The sequence below is a fragment of the Typha angustifolia genome, chromosome 5 (genome assembly GCF_048772165.1).
Source record: "Typha angustifolia cultivar Huaian chromosome 5, ASM4877216v1, whole genome shotgun sequence".
Lineage (NCBI taxonomy): Eukaryota > Viridiplantae > Streptophyta > Magnoliopsida > Poales > Typhaceae > Typha > Typha angustifolia.
In genome coordinates, this window is record NC_133243.1 from 7,769,860 (window position 1) to 7,785,106 (window position 15,247).

The following is a 15,247-nucleotide window of genomic DNA, read 5'->3' on the forward strand; positions in this document are numbered from 1 at the left end:
GATGCGATGTGGATGAGGTATCAGAGTCCTTTGTTTTCTTCTTCGGGATTTGTTCATTTGAAGTGGATCAGATTCTGACACGTAGTTCACTCTTTGTGGCCTAAATTTCTCAGCAAGTTACAATCTATGACACGTGTCCTTAGGACGAGCATAATTCCAATCTGTGAGATTTTTTTTTAATTAGTTTCCCCCCTTTACTGTTCTAGATGAAATTAGTATAGTAGATCTATTTAGTTTAGGGACTAAACTAAGAAAACACTGTCAAATCCCACGTTTGCAATTTACTTGGTTAAAATAATATCTTTACCTAAAGCAACCCAGTTAGGCCAACTCCTCACTGGCCTCTGAACCAAGCTTTTGTACTTCTCTTACTGTTGGAAGTTGCAGTAGTTGCAGTGGTTGGAAGTCGTAGTAATCACTTGTCAAACAATCCTACCACTTTTTCCCTTCAGAGTCTCAACTGCCACAACTTCCATTACAACTACTAGTTCTTGTTGCTTCTTCCACAGTTGCTTAAATACGAGGATTCCCTGGTAAAATTATGACAGCCTCTGCCTGCCTGCCCTTCTTCATCCTTCCATAAGCCAACCAAATTTGTAATGGAGGAAGGACGTAGGAAGCTGGCAATTCCATTGGCTTTGATCCTGTTGTTTGGGCTTGCAAACAGGCAGTGTTATTGTGATGTTGTGCAGTTCATCTTTGGAGATTCCTTGTCAGACGTTGGAAACAACAACTACCTCACCAAGAGCTTGGCTCGCGCAGCCCTGCCATGGTACGGTATCGACTTCAGCAACGGTATGCCTAACGGGAGGTTCAGCAACGGTCGTACCGTTGCAGACATAATAGGTAGGTGATTGTGTTTAATGATCCTTTGTTCATTGTCTTTGATTGAGTCTTGCATAAGGTTCTTCTATGTCTAGCTCTTTGAACTAATGAGTTCGCCAGGCGACAAGATGGGCCTCCCAAGGCCACCTGCGTTTCTAGACCCATCAATAGATGAGAATGTAATATTTCAAAACGGCGTCAGTTTCGCGTCGGGCGGCGGTGGGATACTAAATGAGACCTCATCATTGTTTGTATGTTCAAATCAACTCATTTGCTTGAAGTATAGTTGAAGGAACTAATACATTCACAAGGTGATATGAATATGTGATGCAGATTCAGAGGTTCTCTCTCTACAAACAGATTGAACTGTTTCAAGGAATCCAACAGTTCATGAGGATGAAGATTGGTACTGAGGCAGCTGACAAGTTCTTCAGTGAAGCGTTTTATGTTGTTGCCATGGGAAGCAATGACTTCATCAACAACTACCTTCTCCCTGTCTACGCTGACTCGTGGAATTATAACGGAGAGACCTTCATCAACTATCTCATCACTACATTGGAAGCACAAATCAAGGTAAACTAACTGACATCATGAAATACATAAGTGTTGCTGTCTGCGGTATCGATCAGCTAAATAGTACTACTCCTTTGCCTACAAATATGTAGCTGCTGCATTCATTAGGAGCTCGGAAGTTGACATTCTTCGGTCTAGGACCGATGGGATGCATTCCCCTGCAGCGGATTCTGACTTCGTCGGGCGGTTGTCAGGCGTCAACAAACAAACTAGCGCGCGACTTCAACACAGAAGCGAAGAAGCTCTTCGACAACTTGTCGAGCAGCTTATCTAATGCAACTTTCAGATTTGGGGATGCTTATGATTACTTCCAGGATCTCATTAATAGGCCTAACATGTATGGTAAGTTAATTGATACTGATAAGATCATGCTCAGTTGATTCCTCGTTCCTTTTTCGTCGCTGTTTTAGCAATTGGCTCTCTGTTTGAATCGTTTCAGGTTTTAACAATTCGCATGGCCCATGTTGCTCCCTGGGACGCATCCGACCTACTCTTACATGCACTCCCATATCAACCCTGTGTGAAGACAGGAGCCAGTATATATTTTGGGATGAGTATCACCCAACAGACAGAGCCAATGAGTTGATAGCAATTGAGATTCTCCGAAAACTCGATTTTAATGGAACAAATAATTTTTAGGATTATCAATCCTTATGTTATCACCCGTGTGACATCTTCTGCCACAGAACAAACTTGATACTGTAATTGTTATTTTCTGTAGTCTGAGAATTTCATACAGAAACACAGGAGTTGAGCTCTTTCAAATGTACTCTTGAGGTGTTTGTGATAAATTTTCACAGCATGAAGGTAGTTGTGAGTGTGATCGAAACAAGAAACGATATTATTTGCACTCAATATGGTGCCATTATTTTGCACATTTTACAATTATTGATGAGGTGAAGAAACAGCAGTTGCCTTGCCATTTTGTTGTCAACTATCTGAAGGAATTAATTACCTCTGTAACTAGAAGTAAATGTTAACTGATGATTCCTACCTGAAGAACAGAATTTTAATCATACGCTTCATCTTCTTCCTACTTGAAGACAAGCTTCTGTTGGTCTTGTTAGTATGTCATTAATCTCTATTGCATATCAGTATGTAATAGAGCTCTAAGAGATCCTTTAGCTATCACACTCAAATTAATAATTGATTCTTGGACCTTGATATAGCTATACACATTATATATCTATATTATATGCCATAAAACTATAACTATGTGCTGTCTTATTGTGAATATAATTGAGAAAAAGAAAACTGTCTTCTTATGACAGCCAACAAACCCATCTTGTCCTCTATACATTAATTATCTTGAGATCCAATGAGAACTAGGAATAAGTGACAAGAATGGCATGTAAGAGAGCTTTCTTTTACCATTGATTGAAGACGTAATTAAATTGAAGTGATTAAGAACATGTTGATGTTAATCTGCATCCCTTTCCAATGCGAGTGTTCGCTTATAGATTTTTCACGTTTAAAAAAAAAAAGAAAGGACAAAAGTTTCTTTTGTATTATCTGAAGAAATGGGTTAAGATTTTGTTTATGCTCTCAGTCAAAATCATATCAGCTGCAAAAAACTTTATTATATTTTAGCCCAAAATTATAGTCTAATGTTCTTATTTCTTCATGTGCTGAAAAATACTTCCATGCATAGATGTTGCATTATTTTGTCGGTGATCAGAAACGAAGAGAGGAAATGAGATCATTGGAAACATCCATAGCATAATTGCAGCTTTTATTGTGAATGGCAATGTTGTGTTTGATCGAAGTGGCATGCCTGGCATGCAATCATTTGCTATATTGATAGAGATCAGTGATTGAGAGAGCATCATAGTTTGCTAGTAATGGATTTATATATAAGAACTTCACCAATCTATAGAGCTAAGCAAGCACATTCTCACAGACAGCAGCATGGCAATGCAAGGTACATCAAACTCAAATTAATCTTAGAGACCATTAGTCCACTCATGAGCTAAATTAGTGTCTCCTAATGGTCTGACATGCTTTTTTTTCATTGGAATTTAGCTCGGATCTCGGAGCTGCTCTTATCGTCGGTCGACGGATTCAGGCCAGAGCAAATCAGGCTGATATGGACGAAGGTGAGATCCGCGGTGCTCGTACCGACAATGAAGGCATTGGTCATCTTGTGCTTGCTCATGTCTGTGATGTTGTTCATCGAAAAAATTTCGATGGGGCTGGTCGCGTTCTACGTGAAAATTTTCCGGCGGAAGCCGGAGAAGGTGTACAAATGGGAGGTCATCAAAGAGGATGAGGAATTAGGCACTCTAGTGTATCCTATGGTTCTTGTTCAAATTCCAATGTATAATGAGAGGGAGGTAAGTTAGTACTATGAAAGTATGTATTTAACTACATGCACAAATGTTAAGTGTGTAGATAACTGCCTGCATGAAATTAATGCAGTTAGAATATATAAGACATGCATGGAATTAAAGTTATATTACATTAGTCTTTTGAGGGTTAGATAATCTCCATCTTATTAATCTGTTGCCTTTTTAGTATGATCTTGTGGTTATTTTCTAGTAAGTGATTGTTGTTATTCTTGTATATTGTGTAGGTCTATAAGTTGTCTATTGGAGCAGTATGCAATCTAGTTTGGCCATCAGATCGGCTGATAGTTCAAGTGCTGGATGATTCAACCGATTTAAACACTAGGGTATGATTTGTTTCTTTAGCAATTAGTTTCATAACTTGGAATAATGGTTGAAATATTAGAAATCAATTCCTTTTAAATCCTAGTTAGCTTAAGCTTCTAACTTGCAGGATATGGTACAGAAGGAATGTGAGAAATGGCTCATAAAGGGAATAAATATCAAGTACATATCAAGAGATAATAGGAAAGGGTACAAAGCTGGTGCAATGAAAGAAGCTATGGAGTGTGACTATGTTCAGCTTTGTGATTATGTTGCAATATTTGATGCTGATTTCCAACCAGCTTCTGATTTCCTGATAAGAACTGTCCCATTTTTGGTCCACAATCCTGAGCTTGCTCTTGTTCAGGCTCGTTGGAAGTTTGGTAAGATTGTCAAATGACATTTTAGGCTAGTGCAACACTTGATAATTTGCCTATTTCTTGCGCCAACTTATACTTGTTGAAGGGTTTAGGTCTTTATTTGTTGCTTGTTGGATGATAACAGTGAATGCCGATGAGTGCTTAATGACAAGGATACAGGAGATGTCTTTGAATTACCATTTCAAAATTGAACAACAGTCTGGTTCATCAACATTTGCTTTCTTTGGTTTTAATGGTAAGCTTCTTATGCCTGTCAGATATATGAGAAAAGTCTCCTTAGAAGCAAGCACTTGTTACTTACAGAATATGATCTTGCAGATTAAAACACCAGACTATATAAGTATAAATTGTTTAGTTTACTTTGTCAAAGTAGCAATCCTACGATAAATCTATATGTTCACTAGTCTTTAAATAACTTAAGCTTCAGAAAAGAGATGAGACGGCAGCTATAGTAGTTTTCAGAAGTAATTTTACTGATAAATGGATCACTGATACCTTGTAATAAAGGAAAAGTTTTCTGGTATTGCTTCATATACAGGGACAGCTGGGGTTTGGAGAATATCAGCTATTACTGAAGTAGAAGGTTGGAAAGAACGGACGACGGTGGAAGATATGGATTTAGCAGTTAGAGCAACTCTGGCTGGTTGGAAGTTTCTGTATGTCGGCAATGTTAAGGTAAACAACTTATTAGTATGTTAAGAAAAAAAAAGAGCAAGAAACGCAGTATGTAGAAAGAAAGCCATTCGTTTTGAATGAATTCTTCTCATGTCTAGTATTTGTTTAATTTCTTTCTTCTATCCCTTGCTACTTGTTTAATAGGTTCAAAGTGAACTTCCGAGCACTTTCAAGGCTTATCGATTTCAGCAACATCGTTGGTCTTGTGGACCAGCGAATTTGTTTAAAAAGATGGCGATCGAGATCATATGGGCTAAGGTCAGCGGCCTTCCTCTGTAATTCTTAGAATTAGAACAAAGCGCTTCATGCATGCTTGTTATATAGCATATATAATGAGTTATACCTTTATATTAGATAATATTTACCATCCTTGTTAGAGCACATGCTTATTAACTGAGAAGATTAAATTCATCATGCATATAACTATAGCTTGAATAGATGATACCAAAACACCCAGATGGAGCCTATGAAACCTTGAATGTACTTTACAAGTTCTTGTATCCAAAGTTTTACTTTCTATTTCCATAGTTTTTAATGCAAGTATTGCTAAACAAGTATACCTGGTCTTAATTATATTGCAGAAAGTATCTCTTCAGAAGAAATTCTTTTTGCTCTACAACTTTTTCTTTGCTCGGAGAATCATATCCCATAATGTCACCTTTTTCTTCTACTGTGTGGTGATACCACTTTCTGTCTTCTTCCCTGAAATCCAAATTCCAACATGGGGGGTGGTTTACATTCCGACAGCAATTACTCTTCTCAATTCAGTTGGAACTATAAGGTTTGAAACAACTTAGACTCTTGTACAATTCTGGATTCGTATATCACTTACCTAAATCGCTTCGCTTATTCTTATCACTTCTCATTCTCCTTTGCAGCTCCATTCATCTGACTGCATTTTGGATCCTGTTTGAGAATGTCATGTCTTGGCACCGCTGCAAAGCTGTTTTTATTGGACTGTCTGAATCTGACAGGGTGAATGAATGGGTTGTGACCGAGAAATTTGGCAATATGATGACAAAGCCAGTAGTTAATGTTGCAAAGAAACTTACAACCAGATGCTGGCAAAGGTAAAATTCTGTATGCTTTGTAAATTAAAAGCAGCCTGAGGTTTTTATCTTCTTTTCATCTACACATGAACATCTATTTCACTCAAGGATTGACTGAGAGGATTTCCCGTAAAAGTTCGACAAGTAATTTTCTGTGTCTAAGAATGATTAAATAACTCAGAATACTGACTCCACTTTTTCTTTATTAGGTTCCATTTCTCAGAGGTTATGATAGGAGTTTTTCTCTTGGTGTGTGCAACCTTTGACTACATGTACCGAACTGAACGCTATTTCATATACATCTACCCACTTGCTCTTTCTTTCATCATCATGGGATTTGGTTATGTTGGCACTTTCCCTGGAGGAAAATAAGATGATGGAGATGGAGTCTACGTACAAGAACATTCACTGCTATGTTCTTACCTTTATAATAATAGGCGATATGATATTAAATGGATAATAAAGGGAAAGTTTACAGCTCAAGGAAAGGGGAGAAGCATTGATCAGTTTATAAGATGAAAGAATTATCTCCTGATGGATCACTAAATATGCGAAGAACAAAGACCACGCAAGAAATCATAGATCAAGGAGCAAGGAAAATAGCAATATTAATCGTATCACTCTTGTATTATCTATCATTTCTTTGGCTAGTGTAAGCTAGCTTGTAATGGAATTTACTGAGTATTCATCATGGATTTATGCGAAGACCGATTAAATAGATACCTGAAATGAGATTTGTATTTGTTCTTGTGTATTATGTTTGCATTATATTGGCAGAAGTATCAATTTACAGTAGCTATATAACTTTTGTATTAATCCCTTGTTTCATTATCCAACTTTATCTAAACTTACACTTTTATTATCTCCTACAGCAAGAAAATTTTGCCAATAGAATTTAGTTGGCATATTGTCTTTTCTGAAAGATCCTTATCATGTATTAATGAAGTCAAAAAACTGTTAAATTGATAATGATGCCTGCAGTTCATTGTTTTTCTCACTAATCATTAGAAAAAAATACTTATTATATGTTCACAATTAAAGCAATCACATATTAACATCATAATTATTTGTCATTAAGGCAACCAAGATGTGCTCTTTCGGCACGGTCGGCACGAGTGACAGAATCCTTTCTTATTCTTTTATGTTAAATTTATCAAAATTATTTGCCTTCACCTTGCCCATTTGCCCATGAGGATTTGAGATGGATTTAGGATGATAGCAATGGTTAATTAATTTGTTCTTCACATCATATATTTTGTGAGTAATATCTCCAGTGAAAGAGATGCAAATCCTTTCCCGTGACGCTTAATAGTATTTCTTAATTTTCTACAAAGTTAGTTTTTAGCCTCATCCCAGGAAACAAAAGGCTAGGGACTAAGTAATCACTTGATTACCAAGTCTTTAATTAAATAATTACCTAACTAATCTACTTGCATATAGGTTCCAAGGCGATTAGATTCTCTACTATTACCTAATCACCAATCTAGATTGAAGGGAAAGATATCAATTAAGATAGCAAAACTAATCAAAAGGAAGAGTTAAATTACAATTTATTCTCATGAGGTCTCGGCCTGATGGAAAAGACTTAACTACCCCTAGTAAACATGCGGCCGATTTGCTAATCATCACCCTGGATTTAAGAAAGACTTGAATTGAGATAGAAAAAAATAATAATAAAAGGAAAAGGTAAATTATAGTTTATGCTCGATATTAATTTGTCCTCCGCTAACAAGAATGTGAAAAGACGTAATTACCCCCAAAGAAATATACTTAGATTTGAAGCACAGGAGGTATGTTGAAACCGTTAGGTCACAAAATCTAGAAGGTTGGACTTGGCATTGGATGATTTGGTCTTGTAAGGAGGATCTAATTATTTTAAAGTAGGTCATCCAACTCACTCTGAAGCCACACATTAGAGCTCATAAGTTGGGCATTACTTCTAACATTTGACATTTGATTGTCAAAAAGCAACATACACATCATCTGATTTCAGTTTCATGTCCTTTTTAAGTCCCCCACAATCCTTATAACAGAGACAAACTTTCATATCTTGGGTCCAGTGGGTGACATGATTGATGGATAAAGAAAGATCCTCAGTAATTATTCATATGAAACACTAATTTCTAACTATCTAGTAAAGAAAAAGAAAAGAAATTTCCAGATAGAGCCGTCAAGTTGCATAGTCCCAGATGAGGTGGACTGGTAGCTCATGGACATCAACTTGCCTTGCAATCCAATTCTTTGAGGAGATCTCTGTGTTCATGTCACAGGTGAGCCCTGTCTCCAGGGAAGCACTAAGCATCTCCGTCTCTAAGAATCCCTCCTTTGAGTATCCACCACCATGGCTGCCATCAAGTGAAGCAGGAGAGAAGAAGGATGAGCTGAAGATGGACTCATCACAGAGCTCTTCATGGCCTCTCTGGCCCTCCTCCATTGCAGTGGAGAAGCAGGTCACGTAGGCCAAGGACTTGTTCTTGTACTCTTTGGAACTGGAACCTAATTCAGCTCCAAAGGAGGAGTCTTTCTCACCTCCTGACCTCTTCTTGTACACCCTACATAACACCCACTCACCCTACCCACGTATTAAACCAAAAAAAAAAAAAAGAGTATCAGAAATATGCATAATTTGGAGGAAGGAGAGATTAAAAAAAACATATATATATATATGGTACCTTTGATGGCTTGTAGAAGGAGTAGTTGCCTTCCAATCTGTACTCATGCATGACCCAATTGGTCTTCTCTCCTTTTGGAGCTCTTCCTGTGTAGAAGACGAGAGTTTTCTTCATGCCAACTAGATTTTTCCCTCTGTAAATCTCCCTATCTTTCCCTGTTGCTTTCCAATACCCAGCTCCAGTTGCTCTGTTTGCTCTCATCCCAGTTGGGTACTTCCTATCCTTCATGCAGAAGAAGTACGACTCCTTCTCTCCCATTTGATCTCTTCCTGCAACCCCCAGTGGCTAAGTCTAGCTTACATATTTAACAAAAGTTGAAGAAGAAGAAGAAGAAGAAGAAGAAGAAATTTACTTGGTAAATCCCATGGCTCACACTTGTTCAAATCGACTACTCCCATGACTCTTGTGAAGAAGGTCTCATCCATGACCTTCTTGGTGAGGTAATGGGTGATGAGTTCTTCGTCGGTCGGATGGAACCGGAAGCCCGGCGGCAACTCCATGGCTAGAGAAAAAGAGTAAAAAGATTCAACTTTTACCAACTTGGTTGACAAAAGTTTTCTATGTCGGAACCGCTAACCTTTGCTAGATTAATTGGATCAATTCTCGTTAAGAAAAAGAAATGAAAGGAATTGGAGATGAGCATCCCTATATTTATATATATATATATAAAACCTCATCACGTTTACTTTTAGACCAATTATCCAAATCAATCACCTACCACAACCACTACGTGGACTGGATTAATCAAGCATTAATTCAAATTAATTAACCCAATTAATCAGATAGAATATAAACACATGAACAGAGTCTTGGTTTTGACGTGTGGGAATTAAAAGTGCATGATCTACCTGTAAATAATTCTTATTATTAGCATTTCATATGGGACGATGTAATTATAAGTAGAATTAAATGACTTAAACTTTCAGTGACTTAGTGATAGAAAAAAAGAAAAAGATTTAAGAGAGTAAAGCAATACTTTTTCAAATTGATTAGAATTTTTAAGATATAGACTGTTAACTTCTCTTCCACGATAGAAAAATAAACTTTGATTTGAGATCAAAGAAGGTCATGAAAACGGAATCAGGTACTCCAAGGACCAAACTTTCAATAACGTGAGCTACTAAATCTCACGGTACAAAAGATCTAAGTCACTGTCTCAATTCTTATTTGAAAATTTAAACCCAAAAAACAGAGTGCATTAGATTTTATTCAACTCTTTTTGTTCCTTTTTTTTCCCTTCTTATTGTTCTCCAATAACAGAGTGGCGTGTGGCATTTGGCTTATTGTATGTCCAAATCCAAATCTAAGAAGAGTTTTATTCCTTTAAGAAACCTTAGCAGGTACTAAGCCCAATTATTATATAAGAAGTCAATTTGCTATGTATAAGTTGTCTTAGATTTTTCATATTTGTGAGAGATAACGAAATTATCCCATATTTTTCATATTTTTAGAGAGAATATAGGAGATATCTCAATACATTAATTACGTGTATCCAACACAAAATAGAAAAAAAGAGAGCACAACAAAATAAATTATAAATGTTTAATACGTGCAATAGATAAGTTGACATTCAGATGCTTCTCATTGAGCATAATTCTTAGTTGCTTGTTCCATCCTAACATATTACTAATTAAATCAACTTTAAATCTTGTCTCTTTTCTAGCAAAACATTAGTCGACCTCTTGTCTTTGAAACTTTATTATTGTCAATATGTATTAGTTATTCTCTTGGATTAAGTATGGGGAACTCTCTCCCAATCGAGTATTAGTTGCTAATACTCCGTGATTAGTATTAATTGATAGTGCTCTTTATTCCTCCTAGTTTATTTATTTTCAACCATCTGTAATCTTATCGTTTAGACTTTAGAGTGTAGTTCAGATCCTCACGGCAAGATGATGATTAACATAGAGCATTGTTTGATAGGATAAAAGTAAGAATAAAGTTATCCACGTCTTAAGTTATTTTACGTTGGAGATAAGAAGGGTGCCATGAGCTATGTACTTTTGCAAGGGCACCCCTGCTGCTTCCTTCCTTAGCTCCCTTCAACATGGATATTGTGAATGTAATAATACATACTTTGTTGTTCCTTTTCTTTTCTTTCGATCTGATGCATAGATTGTTTCAGATCTTTAAGTGGTCTGGAAGAAGTCACTGAACTCTGACCACTTGTTAACCTGGGTTCTTTATTATTATGTTTATCCGTCGTGTTGCCATTGTTGCTAGATACAGAGGCTCTCTGTTTCGTCAATCTATCTTCTCTGTTTCTTATGATGCACAGAGTGATCATACTTGATACTCTGTCTCTATAAATACAGAGATCGTCAACCTATCTTCTCTGTTTCTTATGATGCACAGAGTGATCATACTTGATACTCTGTCTTATTGTGTAAAGCTTGTAGTTAGGGTTCAATCGTGGCCGTCCAATATTACCGCAGATCTCAATAAGTAAAGAATTACTGATGGAAATTTCTAAAATAAAATTAAATTAACAGGAGAGTGGATGTTAATGGTAAATTTTTACTAAATTGTAGGGTGGTATTTGCAAAATTCTCTTTTATGATTGGGCGACTGCCGTGGGACTTGCCTGTTGCCCTCGCATGATGATCCGGAAGAGGTCTATGCGTTTAGATTTGATAGCTTTGAAGCAAGTCCATGGCGTCTTAGTTGTCAAAGGAATCACTTCGGATCTCCAATCCCTAAGGAAGCTCTTGCTCTCGTACATTATATCTTTCCATGGCAATATGGACTATGCCCGCAAACTGTTCGAAGGAATTCCTCTACCAGATCTCTTCATCTGGAACTCAATGATCAGAGGCTATGCCCATAGCTCAAATTCGATGGATGCTATCTCCATTTATCGCCGCATGAAGGGAAGAGGTCTAAGCCCCAATTGCTTCACCTTTTCTTACCTCCTCAAGGCATGCACCAAGCTCTCATCACCCTGTATGGGATCCCAATTTCATGGAATGATCACAAAGCTAGGATTTTTATCGGATGCCTTTGTGAGAAATGCTCTTATTAGCATGCACGCAAATTGTGGGGACTTGGCAATAGCTAGCTTGCTTTGTGGCGATGCCGATGAACCTGATGTGGTCACGAGTTCAGCTTTGATAGCAGGATACTTAGCAAGAGGCGCGTTGGGTATTGCTCGTCGGCTGTTCGATGAATTGCTTTATAAAGATTTGGTCTGTTGGAATATAATGATGGGCGGATATGCGAAGCAGGGAGAGATGGAGAAGGCTAGGGAGTTATTTGATCGAGCACCGCATAGGGATGTCGTGTCGTGGAACACCATGATCGCAGGGTATGCGCTGAAGGGATCAGAGAAACAAGCACTGGAGATGTTTGAGCAAATGCTAAAGACAGACGAGAAGCCCGACGAGGCGACTGTCGTAAGCTTGCTTTCGAGCTGTGCAAACTCGGGGTCTCTGGAAATTGGGCAGAGGATACATTCTTGGCTTTCGGAAACACGGCAGTCGCGAAGAATTACCCTCATTGGCAATGCACTTATAAACATGTACGCAAAGTGCGGAAGCCTGGAAAACGCGATGGTGGTGTTCCGAGAGATGAAGGAGAGAGATGTCTGGACTTGGAACTCCATCTTTGGAGCATTAGCTCTCCATGGGCAAGCGAAAGACTCTGTGCAACTGTTTGATGAAATGCTAACAGAGGGAGTAACACCAAACGAGGTCTCTTTTCTCTGTGTATTGGGTGCATGCAGCCATGGCGGAATGCTCGACGACGGCCGCAGGTACTTCTCTCTCATGAAAGAGGAGTACAACATCAAACCTACTGTGAAGCACTATGGATGCTTAGTAGACATGCTTGGACGTGCAGGTTTGCTCAAAGAAGCATTTGAAGTAGTCAATAGTATGAGGATTAAACCAAGTGCAATCATATGGAGGACATTGCTTGGAGCTTGCAGGATCCATGGAGACATTGAGTTAGGAGAGCTTGCGAGAGAGAAGATTAGGAAGATGAGAGGAGATGCCAGTGGAGACTATGTGTTGATGTCTAATATATACGCTTCGAATGGTGAGTGGATTGGGGTGGAGAAGGTCAGGAAGTTGATGGATGAAAGAGGAGTGAGAAAGGTGGCTGGTTGTACTCAAGTTGATGCAGATAACAAATAAAGGACTTAATTGTATATTCTAATCTATTCCTTAGAGAGAATCGAATGTAAGGTTACCCTGACAAGATGTTAATATCTGATAATATTTATATTAGGTACTTTTGTAGTAATATGCTGAATATTTTTTTATTTTACAAAATGATATTAGAAGAGTGAAAATCATAAGTATTTTTGGCCTATGCAGGTCTCGAACCTGCGACCTTCGCGTTATTAGCACGACGCTCTAACCAACTGAGCTAATAGGCCAATTTGAACTTTCGAAGATATTTTATCTATATTAACATGACTTTGTGTGTATCTAACCTCCTCCTAACACCTCCAGGCAAGTAGTTGGCAAAGTGTTGCTTAGTTTTCCTCCATTAATGAAGATTCGTTTGATATTTGTTTCTACCAACTAAAACTGTGTGATTTTATATCTTGCATACCTGCTCCTTTGTCTGTCTAAATGATGGATATGGGAGGCTGAAATAGGCCACAATTAATAGATTGCCACTCAAATTATATACAAGCAAGAAATAGGGAAGGTTGATAATTAGAGCAAGGGGCAGGTATGCAAGATTTATCTGGCTCGAGATAAAGAAAGATAAGAGGCACTACCTCAAATTATCTAACCACAAGGTCAAAGTCAGAGCTCACAAGAATAAAGAAAGACTGGTATTCATCTGTTTCAACTTCTTCCCTTCTGTCATCCTATTTTGATCATGACAATCTCTCTAACTTCTTTAGAAGATGAAGTAAAAGATGTTATTTTGGGCAATTGGCTGCACCGCAAATGGGTCGAGTCGCGACTCGAATCGCAAGTTTGTTTTTGGGTCCAGAATTTTGTGGCTTAGTCCAGCCACTTACTGCTATTGACTCATGCCTTTGGGAACATTCTACAAAACAAGACAAACACTCTGTGAAAAAGCTTGGACACCAAAGGTTTCCTTATCCACTCCTTGCACCACACTGAACATAACCTGAGGCAAAATGAAGCTCAACTGCATCATAATTCTCTTTACTCTCAAAGGCTCAAAGAAGAGAAGGCAGCCATGGCTTTGCCAGTACTCAAGCCACACACTCACTTCCCTGTTCTCCAATCAACAAAAATGGATCTTTATTCACTCCCTAGAGCTGTACATAAACTTCTAACTACATCTTCTACAAATCAGCATCTGAAATTTTTCTTGTAGTCCTACTTATCAGAATGGATTTATCTTCTCTCTCTTTCGTTTGCAGCTTCAAAATTTTCAGGATTATCGATCAAAGACTACCTGGTCTGAGGTATGAATATTACTTCTTTTATCTCAGGATCAATTCACTGGTTTATTTAAGATCAATTCTTGGTCCATTGTGGATTGTAGAGTAAAGGGACAAGAGTGAGGAGGAGTTCTTCATGGAAGTTGAACGCTTTCCCTGATTGGCCTCTCATGGCAGTAATGGTTGAGCACGTCGCAGGACAACGGGACTACGTGGTACACAAATCGGTGTGGCATCTCAGTGATGAAGCCATGAAGAATGTTTGTGAGTGAAATCATAGCATTTTCTTTCAAAATTCCAGCCATGGAGAAGTCCAACTTCTGTACTTTTGTTCTTAAAGCTGTTGCTAATGGCCTTTGCAGACACCTTGTACATTATGTTCACATGCTGGGGTTGCTGCTTCTTTGGATCCACAAAAGTAAGTACTAATGAACAACTCACTCAGCTTATCAGATTCAATCTTCTCTGCCTTTGTTCACGATATAGTAAATGGAATAGGATCCATTCTATGATGGAGAGGATTACAGGAAAGATGGAGGAGATGGAACAGTGCACTGGCTCTATGAGAAGGTACATATACATTTTAATCTTCTTCTTCTTCCCAGCAAAAGGTAGAACAATGCTTAGCAATCTTACTAATATTGTTTCTCTTTTTTGGTAAACTATAGCAAGAAGATATTGAAGAATCTGCAAGGGCACAGTTGCTGAGAGAGGAGTTGATTGAAGAAATTGAGCAAAAAGTAGGAGGTTTGAGAGAACTGGAAGAAGCTAGCAAGGAGGAGGAGCTTGTAAAGTGAAAGAAGAAGAGATTGGATCAACCTTTTCCTCCAAATCTAGCAGTGTTGGTGAAAACAATGTTTCAAAACTAAATTTCTTGTTGATAATTATATGGCTGTAATTTGTAAAGTAAGGGAAAGCAAAGCAAGCTCCTGGGATGTGTTAACATGCCAAATTCTCTATGCTTATATTTACTCCTCTCTTTTTTAATGTATAAGAAAGGGTTAAACCATCTGAAAATTTTGAGTTAACTTAACTAATTAAGCAACTAATCAAT

General features: G+C 37.9%; 5 protein-coding genes and 1 non-coding gene across 6 annotated transcripts; 4 read left to right on the top strand and 2 right to left on the bottom strand.

The window, feature by feature from the left end:
• The first annotated feature begins 322 nt into the window (after positions 1-322).
• Positions 323-2,165, top strand: LOC140759874 (GDSL esterase/lipase At1g74460). Its single transcript, XM_073096550.1, has 5 exons — positions 323-846; positions 946-1,076; positions 1,159-1,398; positions 1,491-1,740; positions 1,838-2,165. The coding sequence occupies exons 1-5, from the start codon at positions 600-602 to the stop codon at positions 2,035-2,037; spliced, it is 1,068 nt and encodes a 355-aa protein (XP_072952651.1). The 5' UTR covers positions 323-599; the 3' UTR covers positions 2,038-2,165.
• A 1,122-nt stretch (positions 2,166-3,287) lies between these two features.
• On the top strand, positions 3,288-6,868 carry LOC140759872 (probable glucomannan 4-beta-mannosyltransferase 11). Its single transcript, XM_073096547.1, has 10 exons — positions 3,288-3,319; positions 3,421-3,731; positions 3,971-4,069; positions 4,177-4,429; positions 4,551-4,661; positions 4,965-5,101; positions 5,246-5,359; positions 5,683-5,882; positions 5,980-6,171; positions 6,360-6,868. Exons 1-10 carry the CDS (start codon positions 3,307-3,309, stop codon positions 6,520-6,522), a joined length of 1,593 nt encoding a protein of 530 aa, XP_072952648.1. The 5' UTR covers positions 3,288-3,306; the 3' UTR covers positions 6,523-6,868.
• Positions 6,869-8,071: 1,203 nt separating this feature from the next.
• Positions 8,072-9,441, bottom strand: LOC140760299 (NAC domain-containing protein 100-like). The gene is made up of 3 exons (XM_073097205.1): positions 9,175-9,441; positions 8,823-9,091; positions 8,072-8,722 (listed from the first exon to the last, which is right to left on the bottom strand). The coding sequence occupies exons 1-3, from the start codon at positions 9,320-9,322 to the stop codon at positions 8,321-8,323; spliced, it is 819 nt and encodes a 272-aa protein (XP_072953306.1). The 5' UTR covers positions 9,323-9,441; the 3' UTR covers positions 8,072-8,320.
• Positions 9,442-11,363: 1,922 nt separating this feature from the next.
• LOC140760360 (pentatricopeptide repeat-containing protein At5g15300-like) lies at positions 11,364-13,033 on the top strand. Its single transcript, XM_073097293.1, has one exon. It carries the CDS (start codon positions 11,420-11,422, stop codon positions 12,953-12,955), a length of 1,536 nt encoding a protein of 511 aa, XP_072953394.1. The 5' UTR covers positions 11,364-11,419; the 3' UTR covers positions 12,956-13,033.
• A 93-nt stretch (positions 13,034-13,126) lies between these two features.
• Positions 13,127-13,200, bottom strand: TRNAI-AAU (transfer RNA isoleucine (anticodon AAU)). The gene has a single exon. It is a non-coding gene; the product is annotated as a tRNA-Ile (tRNA).
• A 710-nt stretch (positions 13,201-13,910) lies between these two features.
• Positions 13,911-15,152, top strand: LOC140760295 (photosynthetic NDH subunit of subcomplex B 4, chloroplastic). The gene is made up of 6 exons (XM_073097200.1): positions 13,911-14,069; positions 14,173-14,217; positions 14,298-14,457; positions 14,556-14,611; positions 14,692-14,763; positions 14,862-15,152. Exons 1-6 carry the CDS (start codon positions 13,986-13,988, stop codon positions 14,988-14,990), a joined length of 546 nt encoding a protein of 181 aa, XP_072953301.1. The 5' UTR covers positions 13,911-13,985; the 3' UTR covers positions 14,991-15,152.
• The last annotated feature ends 95 nt before the right edge of the window (positions 15,153-15,247 follow it).

Excerpts from the sequence above, each read along its gene's own strand:
- LOC140759874 (XM_073096550.1), top strand. The coding sequence starts at position 600 with ATGGAGGAAGGACGTAGGAAGCTGGCAATTCCATTGGCTTTGATCCTG. Across the intron at positions 1,077-1,158 it reads ATGAGACCTCATCATTGTTT|ATTCAGAGGTTCTCTCTCTA; the intron begins GTATGTTCAAAT and ends TATGTGATGCAG. Across the intron at positions 1,399-1,490 it reads CATTGGAAGCACAAATCAAG|CTGCTGCATTCATTAGGAGC; the intron begins GTAAACTAACTG and ends ACAAATATGTAG.
- LOC140759872 (XM_073096547.1), top strand. Across the intron at positions 4,662-4,964 it reads TGCTTTCTTTGGTTTTAATG|GGACAGCTGGGGTTTGGAGA; the intron begins GTAAGCTTCTTA and ends CTTCATATACAG. Across the intron at positions 6,172-6,359 it reads ACAACCAGATGCTGGCAAAG|GTTCCATTTCTCAGAGGTTA; the intron begins GTAAAATTCTGT and ends TTTCTTTATTAG.
- LOC140760299 (XM_073097205.1), bottom strand. The coding sequence starts at position 9,322 with ATGGAGTTGCCGCCGGGCTTCCGGTTCCATCCGACCGACGAAGAACTC. Across the intron at positions 9,092-9,174 it reads TGAGCCATGGGATTTACCAA|GAAGAGATCAAATGGGAGAG; the intron begins GTAAATTTCTTC and ends TGGGGGTTGCAG. Across the intron at positions 8,723-8,822 it reads CCTTCTACAAGCCATCAAAG|GGTGAGTGGGTGTTATGTAG; the intron begins GTACCATATATA and ends ATACGTGGGTAG.
- LOC140760360 (XM_073097293.1), top strand. The coding sequence starts at position 11,420 with ATGATGATCCGGAAGAGGTCTATGCGTTTAGATTTGATAGCTTTGAAG.
- LOC140760295 (XM_073097200.1), top strand. The coding sequence starts at position 13,986 with ATGGCTTTGCCAGTACTCAAGCCACACACTCACTTCCCTGTTCTCCAA. Across the intron at positions 14,458-14,555 it reads TGAAGCCATGAAGAATGTTT|ACACCTTGTACATTATGTTC; the intron begins GTGAGTGAAATC and ends TGGCCTTTGCAG. Across the intron at positions 14,764-14,861 it reads TGCACTGGCTCTATGAGAAG|CAAGAAGATATTGAAGAATC; the intron begins GTACATATACAT and ends GGTAAACTATAG.